This window comes from Coregonus clupeaformis, chromosome 15 (genome assembly GCF_020615455.1).
Source record: "Coregonus clupeaformis isolate EN_2021a chromosome 15, ASM2061545v1, whole genome shotgun sequence".
NCBI lineage: Eukaryota > Metazoa > Chordata > Actinopteri > Salmoniformes > Salmonidae > Coregonus > Coregonus clupeaformis.
In genome coordinates, this window is record NC_059206.1 from 28257884 (window position 1) to 28275868 (window position 17985).

The following is a 17985-nucleotide window of genomic DNA, read 5'->3' on the forward strand; positions in this document are numbered from 1 at the left end:
CAATGGCCAAGACCAGAGAGCTGTGTAAGGACATCAGGGATACAATTGTAGACCTGGACAAGGCTGGGATGGGCTACAGGACAATAGGCAAGCAGCTTGGTGAGAAGGCAACAACTGTTGGCGCAATTATTAGAACATGGAAGAAGTTCAAGATGACAGTCAATCACCCCTCGGTCTGGGGGTCCATGCAAGATCTCACCTCGTGGGGCATCAATGATCATGAGGAAGTGAGGGATCAGCCCAGAACTACACGGCAGGACCTGGTCAATGACCTGAAGAGAGCTGGGACCACAGTCTCAAAGAAAACCATTAGTAACACACTACGCCGTCATGGATTAAAATCCTGCAGCGCACGCAAGGTCCCCCTGCTCAAGCCAACGCATGTCCAGGCCTGTCTGAAGTTTGCCAATGACCATCTGGATGATCCAGAGGAGGAATGGGAGAAGGTCATGTGGTCTGATGAGACAAAAATATAGCTTTTTGGTCTAAACTCCACTCGCCGTGTTTGGAGGAAGAAGAAGGATGAATACAACCCCAAGAACACCATCCCAACCGTGAAGCATGGAGGATGAAACATCATTCTTTGGGGATTATTTTCTGGAAAGGGGACAGGACGACTGCACCATATTGAGGGGAGGATGGATGGGGCCATGTATCGCGAGATCTTGGCCAACAACCTCCTTCCCTCAGTAAGAGCATTGAAGATGGGTCGTGGCTTGGTCTTCCAGCATGACAACGACCCGAAACACACAGCCAGGGCAACTAAGGAGTGGCTCCGTAAGAAGCATCTCAAGGTCCTGGAGTGGCCTTGCCAGTCTCCAGACCTGAACCCAATAGAAAATCTTTGGAGGGAGCTGAAAGTCCGTATTGCCCAGCGACAGCCCCGAAACCTGAAGGATCTGGAGAAGGTCTGTATGGAGGAGTGGGCCAAAATCCCTGCTGCAGTGTGTGCAAACCTGGTCAAGACCTACAGGAAACGTATGATCTCTGTAATTGCAAACAAAAGTTTCTGTACCAAATATTAAGTTCTGCTTTTCTGATGTATCAAATACTTATGTCATGCAATAAAATGCTAATTAATTACTTAAAAATCATACATTGTGATATTCTGGATTTTTTTTTTTTTAGATTCCGTCTCTCACAGTTGAAGTGTACCTATGATAAAAATTACAGACCTCTACATGCTTTGTAAGTAGGAAAACATGCAAAATCGGCAATGTATCAAATACTTGTTCTCCCCACTGTATGCACACACAACTTTTCCGTTTTTATTTTTTTGAGTTCTTTGAAACATGTAATTTGTTTTTATTTCACTTCACCAATTTGGACTATTTTGTGTATGTCCATTACATGAAATCCAAATAAAAATCAATTTAAATTACAGGTTGTAATGCAACAAAATAGGAAAAACGCCAAGGGGGATGAATACTTTTGCAAGGCACTGTATTGGGTTTCACACTGACACTGCCTGGTGTCTCATATTTGTGTTTCAACCACAAACAACACATTCTCGCTGATCGTTATGAAGTTCCACCTTGCTTAAGGTTTGACAATGCGTAATGAAATATTTTGAAACTTGAAAAGGATTAAAAGAATCCAACATTACTCGTAGTAAAATAAGAATATGAAAAAAATATGACATTTACAAATATATATAAAAACATTAACATATTCAGAATAAAATGTATCTTTTATATTTTTATATAATTGTTTCTCCTCCAAAACGAATGACTGGCTTAACAACAATTCTCAACAATTCTCAACAAAATTACAAGTAGAACTCAACAAAATGTCCCTTTGCTGTCTGGGTGGTAAACTTGTATAATTAGTGTCAAGCTTTTTTACTGTTATTATCAGGCTACATTATTTCTTTCAATGCTACTTCATGTTTAAAACAAACCCCTGAGATGAAGGCAAAAATTATAATTTTCACTCCAGTGCACAATAAATTGTAAGCAAGCTTCAAAGGATAAAAACACAGAAGATTAAAAGACTAAATTCATATTCTGAAGTACTTAAAAAGTTAGTCAACAGTAGTGCTACATTGTCTCTTGATTTTGAACAGTAATGAGGGCTTTTCAAGTGTCCAATGTCATGTAACAGCTTTTCGTCCAGAGTGCATCATATCTTATATTAATTAGCAGGTTGTGGTCCTGCTGTTCCATTCTATTCACGAGGAGCTTGAGATGAGCCTCTTTAACTTAATGAACTCCTCAGGTGTCAGTGGCACCAGAGAGGGAGATGAGGGGTTCACCATCAGAGCCATCCCAGGGTTCTCCACCCTTCCCAGGGATGTGCCTGGACAATAGGCTAGGGATGTGTGGCCTACACCATCCTGCTCTAGAGCCTGGCTGCTGGGGTGGATCTTTAAGGGGATTGGCTGGGCTCTGTCCCATAGATCCTGGGGTTGCATGAGTTTCGGGTGGTAGGGCCTCCTGGTGTCCTCCCGGGGATCCAAGTCCCAGCTGTCCTGGTTACGGAGAATGCTCCCTGACGGCTGAGGCTTGTAGCTGGAGAACTGGTAGGGCGTCATGGGGTGGCGGTGACTGGTACTAGGAGAGGTGGTGGTGGTGGGGCTAGGCAGGTTCCTGTGCCTTTCCAGACTCCTCTCTCTCAGATCCCCATAACCCCTGTCCTGGTCTTTGTGATGGCTGTGGAAGACCTGATCTGAGCCTGGGGTCTGGCCCATGGTTGGACCCTGCAGGGATTGATCCCCAGGCCGGGCGCCAGCAGGCCCACACAGCAGGCCTCCTTTTACCCAGTCATGGAGCAGCGCCAGCGGGATCTGGATCTCCATCCTTCCCCCTGTCCCTCTGGGGGTACTGGGCAGAGCGCGGCTAAAATTGAGAGGCCCCGGACTGTGCTTGGGGCTTTCCCCTTTCCACTCCCCCCTGGGCCAATCTGGGTACTCTCTCTTCTGGGGTTTGGGGACGTGGACCATGGATGGGGCACTGTCCCTGCGACTCTGCAGCGGAGAGGGGACGGGGGGCTTTTTCTTCATGGGTGGGCCGGAGGCTGGGGTTGGGCTGCGGGAGGAACCGCCAGAGGAGGAGGAAGTGAGGTCGATGACAGAGCCGTCTCTGGTCGCCAAGGGGTAGAAGTAGGTTTTCCCCAGGGGCACCTCCACCTCCGGCATCTCACAGCCCTCCTCTTTAACCAGCCCCTTGGCGGGGTACAGAGGTGAGGCCGTATTCAAGAACTTTGGGGATTTGTTTGAGGGAGGAGGGGTGAAGGATGAAGCAGGGCGACCGCCTGACTCCAGACCAGCTCTCTTGCGACTGAGGTTGAGTGGCACAGTCCAGCTTGAGGAGTCCTTGTACTGGTTGGCCAGGAAGCGCAGGCGCTCCAGAGGCTGCTCTGCCCTCTCTGTCTGTCCTTGAGGGGAGGGGAGGCTGCTGGGATGGCTGCTGGTGGTCAGAGGTGGGTGGACGTAGGGGAGCAGATCTGGGTGGACGGGGTGGACGGGGTGGTGGTAGTACTGACGGTAGTGTACAGGCATAGGGATGATCCTCACTCTGGAGTCTGTCAGGAAGTTATAGGGGTTCTGAGAGAACAGAACAACAATGAGTTAGTCAATTCATTTAAATGTGTGTGCGTGTGTCTTTGTGTCTTCATCGGTGAATGAGCGCTTGTCAGTGTGTGTGCGTACATGCTAGTGTGTGTGTGTGTGTATGTTTGCTTGTTAGTGTACAGTACCTGGTGCAGGGATGTCTGTAGAGGTCCATATGTCATGCTATGCTTGGCTGTCCTGGGGCACTCGTCCTCCTCACTGAGCCTACTGTCATGTAAACGCTTCTGCTGGCACTGTGGCAGGACCTCCATGTAGTCTTCTCCTCTTATGTGACACTCATACGGCAGAAGCAGCCTACAGCAACGTAAAGGACATTTCTAGAGACTGAACCAATTTACACATACCACACATGCACATAATGTACTTGCACACTTATTTATTTCCTCCTGCTAAATGGCATATTATTATTATTATTATTATTATTATTATTATTTATACAAAATATCTGTGTCAAAGGCATGCAAAGATATGCAAGCATCCACCCATATGCGCAATCACACGGGTATATGCACACAAACACTCAAGCACACACGCGAGCACAGACATGCATGTATAATACGTTTGCTCTGGCTTACTTCTCGTAGTGTCTACGGGTGCAGGTGGCTGCACTGGTACTTCTGGGGTTTCCTCCCAGGGTGTTGTATACCTGCTTCCAAATCTGCTGGGCCGTCACCTGGGAAAGATTCCGGATTATTTTAACACCATTGCATACTGTATACTGTATGTAACATAGACATACATGAAATGTGATGCCAAACATTACCATTTTTGCAACATCCTAACAGGTATAATAAACCATCTAACCACATTCACAGATGTAAAACAGACTAGTTTAATAAGCTTCTTTCTCCAGTCAATATCATTAATAGTTGTTGTTGTATCTCTTGATAAAGACTGGTTTGACTCTTATCCCTCCTAACTTGTCAAGGAGAGATCATGTGGTTGGGATACCTCTGTTTACTAAAGAAACATATATTACATTTCCTGCTCAGACATAAGGCTATGGGTGCTATTTAAGTGATAAGAGGATAGTTTACTTTAAATACAAATTAACATGATTTTCTGTTGAAACTGTGGTTTGACTTGAAATATGAATTGCTCACACCTATTTTAATCAGAAACCAAGATCCCACAAAGAAATCTCACTTAAACATAGTAAATATTATAAATTATTGATGTTATTTTACCTGGTGGTAGCCACCCAAGCTTTTCACAGTCTTGTACATCATGAACAGATCGACTAGGAATATAGAAACAATAAACAAAATATCAGCTGTACATCCAGTCTGAGATATCTCAACAATTACTGTGTATGTGCGTGCATGCACTGTATGTGTGTGCATGCTTGCCTGTGTGTGTGTGTGTGTGTGTGTGTGTGTGTGTGTGTGCGTATGCAAGCGTGCATGTGTCTTTTTCTCTGCAGTACAGTATACTCACTCTGTTTGAAGCCCAGGTGTGGTATTTTCTCTATGGGTGTATCTCTCTTCTTCATGTACAGATGGAAGTCTTTGAGGAAGGTCTCCTCTCTCATCTCTTCCTCCTGTTCTGAGGGTCTCTCATCCTGGTTCTCCCCATGGGCCATTTTTTTCTTCCTGAGAACACACACAATGCACCCACAACATTACCACAATGTTTACACAACATACTGAAGAAGACAACAGCATCATGTTGTTCATTCATCATTGACATTCATAGTTAAAACATTTTTATAGTAGCCAAACAGTATTTTACGCAATAATCTCTCACACATCAACAACATACAGTATTTACAATGCACATACAACATTTTGACAGAGGCTTCCCTGCAAATCAAACAATGAGTTTGACTGATGAACGGACAAATAAAACCACTTTGACTATTGTACACATTTCAACCGGTCTTCAATGGCCAACAGTTGATTTACAGTAATCGTGTTCCAAAATTGAACTGATGATGATAACTAAATATCAACACAACCCTGTTCTCAACGCAATGTGTGACGGATCACGGTTAAATATGCCTATGTGTTTGGCCGCTGAACAAACTCAACCATGTGTTTGTCCCTGTCACGCTGGCACCAATGTCAACACCCAGGCTGTCACAATTGCCAAACATGCCACTGAGCTGACTGTGGTCACGGCATAGATCAGAGGCTTGATCAATGCAGCCAGTGTTTCCTATACTTTTACTTAACTGTTCTGTATTGTGTTCTATTGGAGAGGACAGATCAATCATAGACTAGGGGTGCATTCAGTGAAGTGAAGCATTCACAACATTACAGATAGAAATGCAACAAATAAACCCAACATTATCCCCTATTCTGCTAAATGGATAATCATGTTATACATAGGGCTGTGGCGGTTACGAAATTTCGTCAGCCGGTGATTGTCAATCAGATAACTGTCGGTCTCATGGTAATTGACCGTTAATTAACATAAACATATTTAGCATCTCCTGGAAAATGTAGTCTATTTCAGAAGAAAAGAATAGCATACTCTGAGTTGTCCTTATGTTAGGTCCTGATGTGGCTATGCCAAATAGCTGTGGGCTACACTAGTTCATTTAGCAGACAAGATTTGCTTATAATTCCATGGCATTATTTTATAGTATGAAGAATACAATTGAACAAAGCTGAATAAAATATAAATGTTTTCTCCAAACGATTTGAGGTAGTGCGCACATGCGGCTATTCTGTGTTGAGCCGGTTAACAAAGAAATAGCTACTCCTATATGCTTAACTTAGAGTTATTAATGTAACTTTAGTTGTTCTACAAACTTTGGGCTATATGTTTTGATTTTTAATACATTGTAAGGCTGCATGATGATACTCTAATGATGATTTGAAAAAAGTCGCTTGAAAGGCATGAGCTCTGCTTTGTATTTTGCGCAGGTTGTACACACTCCAATAGTCTCTCATTCACAATTTGACAAGCACTTGATAATGCCTCGAATTTCACGGAGGCATCCCCTTTGTGGTCGTAATGCACCCTAAAAAAATCCATGCCTTTTGCGGCCCGGAGTGCTGCATTGTGCCCTTCTCCCTGAGCGTGCTGCGCAATCCAAAGCGTCTCTCACACATGGCTCTCCGTCATGTGATTGGGTATTTCTCACAGGCTACAAGTGAAGACAGACACATCCGGGACGCAACTGCGCCGCAGTTGAAGAACAGCGCCGGAAGAAGATGGCTGCCGTTTTACAGCCCTCTAACCAATTGTACTATTATGTGTGTTTTTCCGCGTTATTTGTAATTTATTTTGTACATAATGTTTCTGCCATCGTCTCTTATAACCAAAGAGAGCTTCTGGATATCAGGACAGCGATTACTCACCTCGCGTTGGACGAACACTTTTTCTTCAACGAGGCGTTCGCGAAGGATATTCTACAGACTCCCGACAAGGCCCAGATCCCCGTCATTCGCGTGAGGAAGAGACGGAGATATCGTGGACGTAGGTCGGGGTGCCTTGTAAGGATCCGACGGCGAACGAGTAAACTGCCTCTCCCATCAATCCTATTAGCCAACGTTCAAGCTTTGGAGAATAAAATGGACGATTTAAGATTACGGTTATCCTACCAACGGGACATTAAAAACTGTAATATCTTATGTTTCACGGAGTCGTGGCTGAACGACGACAATGATAACATTCAGCTAGCAGGCTATACGCTACATCGGCAGGACAGAACGGCAGACTCGGGTAAGACGAGGGGTGGCGGTCTCTGTATATTTGTAAACAACAGCTGGTGCACCAAATCAAATACTAAGGAAGTCTCAAGGTTTTGCTCGCCTGAGGTAGAGTATCTTATGATAAGCTGCAGACCACACTATTTACCAAGAGAGTTTTCATCTATATTTTTCATAGCTGTCTATTTACCACCACAAACCAATGCTGGCATTAAGATTGCACTGAATGAGTTGTACAAGGCCATTAATCAACAGGAAAACGCTCCTCCAGATGCAGCGCTCCTAGTAGCAGGGGACTTTAATGCAGGGAAACTTAAATCCGTTCTACCTAATTTCTACCAGCATGTTAAATGTGCAACCAGAGGGGAAAAAACTCTAGACCACCTTTACTCCACACACAGAGACGCATACAAAGCTCTCCCTCGCCCTCCATTTGGCAAATCTGACCATAACTCTATCCTCCTGATTCCTGCTTATAAGCAAAAACTGAAGCAGGAAGCACCAGTGATTCGAGCTAATAAAAAAGTGGTCAGATGACGCAGATGCTAAGCTACAGGACTGTTTTGCTAGCACAGACTGGAACATGTTCCGGGATTCTTCAGACAGCATTGAGGAGTACACCACATCAGTCACTGGCTTCATCAATAAGTGCATCGATGATGTCGTCCCCACAGTGACCGTACGTACATACCCCAACCAGAAGCCATGGATTACAGGAAACATCCGCACTGAGCTAAAGGGTAGAGCTGCCGCTTTCAAGGAACGGGACTCTAACCCGGACGCTTATAAGAAATCCCGCTATGACCTCCGACGAACCATCAAACAGGCAAAGAGTCAATACAGGTCTAAGATTGAATCATACTACACTGGCTCTGACGCTCGTCGGATGTGGCAGGGCTTGAAAACTATTACAGACTACAAAGGGAAGCACAGCCGCGAGCTGCCCAGTGACACAAGCCTACCAGACGAGCTAAACCATTTCTATGCTCGCCTCGAGGCAAGCAACACTGAAGCATGCATGAGAGCACCAGCTGTTCCGGACGACTATGTGATCACGCTCTCCGTAGCCGATGTGAGTAAGACTTTTAAGCAGGTCAACATTCACAAGGCCGCAGGGCCAGACGGATTACCAGGACGTGTACTCCGAGCATGTGCTGACCAACTGGCAAGTGTCTTCACTGACATTTTCAACATGTCCCTGACTGAGTCTGTAATACCAACATGTTTCAAGCAGACCACCATAGTCCCCGTGCCCAAGAACTCTAAGATAACCTGCCTAAATGACTACCGACCCGTGGCACTGACGTCTGTAGCCATGAAGTGCTTTGAAAGACTGGTCATGGCTCACATCAACAGCATAATCCCAGAAACCCTAGACCCACTCCAATTTGCATACCGCCCCAACAGATCCACAGATGATGCAATCTCTATCGCACTCCACACTGCCCTTTCCCACCTGGACAAGAGGAACACCTACGTGAGAATGCTATTCATTGACTACAGCTCAGCATTCAACACCATAGTGCCCTCAAAGCTCATCACTAAGCTAAGGATCCTGGGACTAAACACCTCCCTCTGCAACTGGATCCTGGACTTCCTGACGGGCCGCCCCCAGGTGGTAAGGGTAGGTAACAACACATCTGCCACACTGATCCTCAACACGGGGGCCCCTCAGGGGTGCGTGCTCAGTCCCCTCCTGTACTCTCTGTTCACCCATGACTGCATGGCCAGGCACGACTCCAACACCATCATTAAGTTTGCCGACGACACAACAGTGGTAGGCCTGATCACCGACAACGATGAGACAGCCTATAGGGAGGAGGTCAGAGATCTGGCCGTGTGGTGCCAGGACAACAACCTCTCCCTCAACGTGACCAAGACAAAGGAGATGATTGTGGACTACAGGAAAAAAAAGAGGACTGAGCACGCCCCCATTCTCATCGACGGGGCTGTAGTGGAACAGGTTGAGAGCTTCAAGTTCCTTGGTGTCCACATCACCAACGAACTATCATGGTCCAAACACACCAAGACAGTCGTGAAGAGGGCACGACAAAGCCTATTCCCCCTCAGGAGACTAAAAAGATTTGGCATGGGTCCTCAGATCCTCAAAAAATTCTACAGCTGCACCATCGAGAGCATCCTGACTGGTTGCATCACCGCCTGGTATGGCAACTGCTTGGCCTCTGACCGCAAGGCACTACAGAGGGTAGTGCGTACGGCCCAGTACATCACAGGGGCAAAGCTCCCTGCCATCCAGGACCTCTATACCAGGCGGTGTCAGAGGAAGGCCCTCAAAATTGTCAAATACTCCAGTCACCCTAGTCATAGACTGTTCTCTCTGCTACCGCACGGCAAGCGGTACCGGAGTGCCAAGTCTAGGTCCAAAAGACTTCTCAACAGCTTCTACCCCCAAGCCATAAGACTCCTGAACAGCTAATCATGGCTACCCGGACTATTTGCACTGCCCCCCACCCCATACTTTTTACGCTGCTGCTACTCTGTTAAGTATTTATGCATAGTCACTTTAACTCTACCCACATGTACATATTACCTCAACTACCTCAACTAGCCGGTGCCCCCGCACATTGACTATGCAACGGTACCCCCCTGTATATATAGCCTCCCTACTGTCACTTTATTCTATTGTATATATAGCCTCCCTACTGTCACTTTATTTTTACTTCTGCTCTTTTTTCTCAACACTTTTTTGTTGTTGTTTTATTCTTACTTTTTTTGTTTAAAATAAATGCACTGTTGGTTAAGGGCTGTAAGTAAGCATTTCACTGTAATGTCTGCACCTGTTGTATTCGGCGCATGTGACCAATAAAATTTGATTTGATTTGATTTGAAATAGTCCGGGTGGCCATGATTAGCTGTTCAGGAGTCTTATGGCTTGTGGGTAGAAGCTGTTAAGAAGCCTTTTGGACCTAGACTTGGCGCTCCGGTACCGCTTGCCATGCGGTAGCAGAGAGAACAGTCTATGACTAGTGTGGCTGGAGTCTTTGACAATTTTTAGGGCCTTCCTCTGACACCGCCTGGTATAGAGGTCCTGGATGGCAGGAAGCTTGGCCACAGTGATGTACTGGGCCGTACGCACTACCCTCTGTAGTGCCTTGCAGTCGGAGGCCGAGCAGTTGCCATACCAGGCGGTAATGCAACCACTCAGGATGCTCTCGATGATGCAGCTGTATAACTTTTTGAGGATCTGAGGACCCATGCGTGTACATAAAATATTACAGAAAAATACAAAATACACACAAAAGACAAAGTGTCACAAGTTACAGATACAATTGAAGATTAGAAACAACTGCAGCTATCACAAACAGTGTTGTCGATTGTAGTCTTAAAAACAAGCAAGGACACTAACTCCCCTAACTTTAATATCTTTTGAAGCATGTTCCAGAATGAAGGGGCATTATGGGAAAAATATTGTTTCCCCATCTCAGTTCTGGCCTTAGGAACAGACAAGGACAGCAGTGACGGTGAACGAAGACTGTATTGAGTGACTGATCTGGTCAGTAAGGAACAGAGATACAAAGGGAGTTGTCCTATCAATGCTTTGTACACAAAAGTGTACTAGTGCTTTAGCCTCCTGGTTGGGAGAGAGGTCCATTGCACCATAGCATACAAATCACAGTGATGGGTGAGTGATCTAGCATTTGTAATAAATCTTAAAGCACCATGATACACTGTGTCCAGAGTTTTTAAGGTACTTGCTGGGGCTGCATATAGACAATATCACCATAATCCAGTACTGATAAAAAAGTGCTTTGAACAAGATCCTTTCTGACTAACATTGAAAAGCAAGATTTGTTCCTAAAGTAGAAACCCAATTTCAACTTCAGTTTCTTGGTCAAGTTATCAATGTGCTGTTTAAAATTCAGCTTTTCATCTAACCAAATCCCAAGATACTTATAGGAGGTGACCCTATCAATTGGCCTTTTATTTACATTTTAGTCATTTAGCAGACGCTCTAATCCAGAGCGATTTAGAGAGTGCATACATTTTTTTTTGCATACTGGCCTCCCGTGGGAATCGAACCCACAACCCTGGCGTTGCAAACGCCATGCTCTACCAACTGAGCTACACGGGCCCCTGAGTTGCTGAATAGAACCACAACAGCAATTGGTTTCTGAGACACCCAGTTAGAGAGCAGGCATCTAGACTGACACTATCGCTCCATGTGTGTTGACATACCAATGGGTGGTTGAGCTATGGATTGTGAATCTGATTAAATTAATTGTATATTACAGAACTCAAATAAATCTAATATTATCAGCATAGACTAGGATACAGGCCATTGGCTACACATTTCTGTTACATAAGTTATGTTGATTGTGACACCAGCTAGTTCAATAGTAGCAGGGCTGGCCCTAGCCTTTTGGTGGCCCTAAGCGTGATTTGGTTGGGGGGGCCCCCCACCTAGCAGGCAAAACATTTTAGTGGCCCCCCTATTGACGGAGGAAGAAACATTTACGTTTTAAAGAAAATGTAATGCAATTCTACACATTTTGCCATGGGGAGTAGATAAAATGTTGCAGTTTTTAAGCAAGCTTTCTGCAATTCTACACATTTTGCCATGGGGCGGAGAGATATAGATGTAACAGATATAGCCCCTGGTTCTCCTCAGACTTGACTGCCCTTGACCAGCACAAAAACATCCTGTGGCGTACTGCATTAGCATCAAATAGCCCCCGCGATATGCAACTTTTCAGGGAAGTTAGGAACCAATATACACAAGCAGTTAAGAAAGCAAAGGCTAGCTTTTTCAAACAGAAATTTACATCCTGTAGCACTAACTCCAAAAAGTTTTGGGACACTGTAAAGTCCATGGAGAATAAGAGCACCTCCTCCCAGCTGCCCACTGCACTGAGGCTAGGAAACACTATCACCACCGATAAATCTACAATAATCGAGAATTTCAACAAGCATTTTGCTACGGCTGGCCATGCCTTCCACCTGGCTACTACTACCCCGGCCACCAGCTCTGCACCCTGCGCTGCAACTTGCCCATGCCCCCCCGCTTCTCCTTCATACAAATTCAGACAGCTGATGTTCTGAAAGAGCTGCAAAATCTGGACCCCTACAAATCATCTGGGCTAGACAATCTGAACCCTTTCTTTCTAAAACTAGCCGCCAAAATTGTCACAACCCCTATTACTAGCCTGTTCAATCTCTCTTTGTAACGTCTGAGATCCCCAGAGATTGGAAAGCTGCCGCGGTCATCCCCCTCTTCAAAGGGGGTGACACTCTAGATCCAAACTGTTACAGACCTATATCCATCCTGCCCTGCCTTTCGAAGTTTTTGAAAGCCAGGTTAACAAACAGATCACCGACCATTTCGAATCCCACCGTACCTTCTCCGCTATGCAATCCGGTTTCCGAGTTGGTCATGGGTGCACCTCAGCCACGCTCAAGGTCCTAAACGATATTATAACCGCGATCGATAATAGACAGTGCTGTGCAGCCGTCTTCATCGACCTGGCCAAGGCTTTTGACTCTGTCAACCACCGCATTCTTATTGGCAGACTAAATAGCCTTGGATTCTCAAATGACTGCCTCGCCTGGTTCACCAACTACTTCTCAGATAGAGTTCAATGTGTCAAATCGGAGGGCCTGTTGTCTGGACCTATGGCAGTCTCTATGGGGGTGCCACAGGGTTCAATTATTGGGCTGACTCTTTTCTCTGTGTATATCAATGATATCGCTCTTGCTGCTGGTGACTCTCAGATCCACCTCTACGCAGACGACACCATTTTGTATACATCTGGCCCTTCATTGGACACTGTGTTATCAAACCTCCAAACGAGCTTCAATGCCATACAGCACTCCTTCAGTAGCCTCCAACTGCTCTTAAACACTAGTAAAACTAAATGCATGCTCTTCAATCGAACGCTGCTGGCACCCGCCCACCCGACTAGAATCACTACTCTCGACGGGTCTGACCTAGAGTATGTGGACAACTACAAATACCTAGGTGTCTGGTTAGACCAGGGGTGTCAAACGTCCGGCCCGCGGGCCGGATCAGGCCCGCAAACGGGTTTAATCCGGCCCGCGAGAAGATTTTTTTTTGTAAAGTATAAAAATGCGCTGCAATTTTTCAATAAAATAAACTGCTGTTCCAATTGCGTCCACTGGATGGCGGAATAGCAATTGTGTTAAGCAAGCAAACTGTTTATACCGGGGCAGAGCAAGTAGGTCAAGCACGTGTAGCCAATGAGCTACTTTGTTTTGCCCGCGATATTTATTACGGCTTCTACTTTTAACATTATGTGCTTTGGCACCCTCATTGCCCCAATATGTCTCTGTCAAAAAAAGAGAAAAGTGGACGCAGAGTGCAGAGTGTTCCAAGAAAAATGGTCATCCTATTTATTCACGGAATTGAATGGGAAAGCTGTATGTTTGGTGTGTTCAGAGCATGTTGCAGTGCTGAAAGAATATAACCTTCGTCGCCACTATGTGAGTCTTCATGCCGACAAATATGACAACTTTCAAGGACAGCGGAGATGAGAGAAGGTGAATGAACTGTTGGCGGGTCTGAAGAAACAGCAGTCTGTGTTTACTCACAGCCGAGACATCAGTGACGCTGCAGTGAAAGCTAGCTACCTCATTGCTAATGAAATCGCAGTGGCTTCAAAACCATTTAGTGAGGGTGAATTTGTAAAAACATGCATGATGAAGGCAGCGGAGATTGTGTGCCCTGAAAAGCGGCAGGCTTTTGCAAATATCAGCCTGACAAGAAACACAGTTGCAGACAGGATTTCCGATCTTTCAGTGGATTTGGACAGCCAGTTGAAGCAAAAAGTAAAGTCATTTATTGCGTTTTCGGTTGCAATTGATGAAAGCACAGACATTACAGATGTTGCACAACTGGCCATTTTCATCCGCGGAGTTGATGACACATTGACCGTCACCGAGGAGTTCGTGGAGTTGGTGCCGATGACAGATACAACGACAGCAGCTGATATTTTTACCGCACTCGTCGGGCGCGCTGGACAGGGTCGGAGTGGACTGGTCCCGCGCTGTCAGCCTGGCTACAGATGGTGCGCCCTCAATGATCGGGGAAAAAAGCAGGCGTTGTGACAAAGTTCAGAGAGAAAGTGCAATCTGCAAATGGAGGACGTGATTTTTGACTTTTCACTGTATTTTGCACCAGGAGGCTTTGTGTTGCAAGTCATTAAAGATGGATAACGTCATGAAGGTGGTCATCCAAACTGTTAATTTCATCCGATCCAGAAGCCTGAATCACCGTCAGTTTGACAGCCTTCTCAGAGAGAAAGACCACATATATGGCCTGCCATACCACACTGAGGTAAGATGGTTAAGCCGAGGTGCTGTGCTGAGGCGTTTCTTTGATTTACGAGAAGAAATTGAACAGTTCATGGAAGAAAAGGGCAAACCAGTGTTAGAATTTCATTCCGCAGAATGGATGCAGGACCTTGCATTTATGGTGGATGTTACAGAGCACCTGAATAACTTGAACAAATAGCTGCAAGGGCGCAACAAAGTTGTCACGCAGTATTATGACAGCATACGTTCTTTCAAGTTGAAGCTGTCATTGTGGGAGACGCAACTTGCCGGTGGTGATGCAGCTCACTTCCCCTGTCTGAAAAATGTGTGCGCGACCCAACATGTGGCAGACATGAAGCGGTTCAAAGATAAAATAACGGGACTGTTACGGGAGTTTGAGCAACGCTTTCAGATTTATATTTATATGTTTTTATGTTGATGTGCTATTGTTTTTAATTGATTTTATTTTATTTGTATATTTAACCTATTCTTGACTCTGTGGTTCTTGCACTTGTTTGGGGAACAGGATTTCATTATTTTTATCTACATTTCTGCCTGAGAAATGACACCCTGATATAGTTCTGTGATCTGTGAAACAGTTCTGTTAATCACTGAGGCATTGTGTGTTTGTGTGTTCTTTTTCTTTAGAATTTTCAAATAAACTTGACGTGTTTTATGATTAATAGTGATGTTGTGCTTGTACTATTTTAGACACACTGTCCTCAGGCTCCAGCTTTATGTTGTATGTTGATCGTATTAAAACAAAGAAAACAATCTGAAGTTGTTGTTTTTAAGTTATATATACCATGATTTTTCCGGTCCGGCCCACTTGGGAATAGATTTTCCTCCATGTGGCCCCTGAGCTAAAATGAGTTTGACACCCCTGGGTTAGACTGTAAACTCTCCTTCCAGACTCACATTAAGAATATCCAATCCAAAGTTAAATCTAGAATCGGCTTCCTATTTCGCAACAAAGCCTCCTTCACTCATGCTGCCAAACATGCCCTCGTAAAACTGACTATCCTACCGATCCTTGACTTCGGCGATGTCATTTACAAAATAGCCTCCAACACTCTACTCAGCAAATTGGATGTAGTCTATCACAGTGCCATCCGTTTTGTCAGCAAAGACCCATATACTACCCACCACTGTGACCTGTACGCTCTTGTTGGCTGGTCCTCACTACATATTCAGGCCATCTATAAATCACTGCTAGGCAAATCCCTGCCTTATTTTAGCTCATTGGTCACCATAGCAACACCCACCCGTAGTATGCGCTCCAGCAGGTATATCTCACTGGTCATCCCCAAAGCCAACACCTCCTTTGGCCGCCATTCCTTCCAGTTCTCTGCTGCCAATGACTGGAACGAATTGCAAAAATCTCTGAAGCTGGAGACTCTTATCTCCCTCACTAACTTTAAGCATCAGTTGTCAGAGCACCTTACCGATCACTGCACCTGTACACAGCCCATCTGAAATTAGCCCTACACCATGTCACACCCTGACCTAACTAAAATATTAGTGAAAACAAAGATAACTAAGGCCAGAGTGTGACAGTAAGAAAGTAACAAGTATTTAGTGGTGCTGCTCACCTGTTTTTTTCAGAGACAGAATGGAGATGGATAGGTCTCAGTCTCAGGCCTCCACACAAGGCTACAGTGAATCCACAGGCTCTATAGATCAGGGTTTATACCTGCAGAGAGGTAGCTACAATACAGACTCAGCTCCTGTCTCTGTATGTCTCCTCCCGCTCTCCACAGTCAACACAGTATTGTCACCTCTCCCTGTCACACACATATAGTAAAACACACCTGTTATGTGCACCTGAATAACATTTCGGTCCAATGCTCTCAGGGAGGTGTATACCCAGAGTTCTTCCTGCTGGGAGTTGGAAGTCGGACCAGTCCAACCTGCTCGTGGCAGCGTGCCAAAGGCTTGGCATCAGAATAGTCCACATAATTAGCCAGAATATGGAAAAATTGCTGAGAAAAGGTGTTTTGTTCATGATTGGTAACGACAGCCATTCACTCATGTATACTTTTATTTGTTGTCAATATGTTTTTTGTCAATGCCCTTCTCCTGTGTTGATGATGCATACATTGATAGATGGTGAAATGTAAACATATTTGAGGGAAGTACACTACATGACCAAAACTATGTGGACACCTGCTCGTCGAACATGACATTCCAAAATCATCACCGGGGCCTCACTGCGGTGGCGGTCAGCATTGGCTTTCTGGCAACGCACGGCATGCTGGAGGTGGACGTGGGTGGCGTTCCACGTCTCCTCCGCACGCCAAAACCAGTCGTCCACCGCAGGAGCTTTGGTCTGGCTCTGATGCCACGGTGCCAGGACCGGCTGATACCCTAACACATTGAAATGGTGACAGGTTATTTTTATTTATTTTATTTTATTTCACCTTTATTTAACCAGGTAAACCAGTTGAGAACAAGTTCTCATTTACAACTGCGACCTGGCCAAGATAAAGCAAAGCAGTGCGATAAAAACAACAACAGAGAGTTACATATGGGGTAAAACAAAACAAAGTCAAAAATACAACAGAAATACATATAATATACAGTGTGTGCAAATTTAGCAAGTTATGGAGGTAAGGCAATAAAATAGGCTATAGTGCAAAATAATTACAATTAGTATTAACACTGGAATGATAGATGTGCAAGAGATGATGTGCAAATAGAGATACTGGGGTACAAATGAGCAAAATAAATAACAATATAGGGATGAGGTAGTTGGGCGGGCTAATTTCAGATGGGCTGTGTACAGGTGCAGTGATCGGTAAGGTGCTCTGACAACTGATGCTTAAAGTTAGTGAGGGAGATAAGTGTCTCCAGCTTCAGAGATTTTTGCAATTTGTTCCAGTCATTGGCAGCAGAGAACTGGAAGGAATTGCGGCCAAAGGAGGTGTTGGCTTTGGGGATGACCAGTGAGATATACCCGCTGGAGCGCAGACTACGGGTGGGTGTTGCTATGGTGACCAATGAGCTAAGATAAGGCGGGGATTTGCCTAGCAGTGATTTATAGATGGCCTGGAGCCAGTGGGTTTGGCGACGAATATGTAGTGAGGACCAGCCAACAAGAGCGTACAGGTCACAGTGGTGGGTATTATATGGGGCTTTGGAGACAAAACGGATGGCACTGTGATAGACTACATCCAATTTGCTGAGTAGAGTGTTGGAGGCTATTTTGTAAATGACATCGCCGAAGTCAAGGATCGGTAGGATAGTCAGTTTTACGAGGGCATGTTTGGCAGCATGAGTGAAGGAGGCTTTGTTGCGAAATAGGAAACCGATTCTAGATTTAACTTTGGATTGGAGATTCTTAATGTGAGTCTGGAAGGAGAGTTTACAGTCTAACCAGACACCTAGGTATTTGTAGTTGTCCACATACTCTAGGTCAGACCCGTCGGAGTAGTGATTCTAGTCGGGTGGGCGGGTGCAAGCAGC

General features: G+C 45.1%; 1 protein-coding gene across 1 annotated transcript; it reads right to left on the reverse strand.

Moving 5' to 3' along the window:
* Window positions 1–1694: 1694 nt before the first annotated feature.
* Window positions 1695–16248, reverse strand: LOC121583341 (COPII coat assembly protein sec16). The gene is made up of 6 exons (XM_041899519.2): window positions 16113–16248; window positions 5009–5163; window positions 4759–4811; window positions 4147–4244; window positions 3697–3865; window positions 1695–3544 (listed from the first exon to the last, which is right to left on the reverse strand). The coding sequence occupies exons 2-6, from the start codon at window positions 5151–5153 to the stop codon at window positions 2171–2173; spliced, it is 1839 nt and encodes a 612-aa protein (XP_041755453.1). The 5' UTR covers window positions 5154–5163; window positions 16113–16248; the 3' UTR covers window positions 1695–2170.
* Between the last annotated feature and the right edge of the window lie 1737 nt (window positions 16249–17985).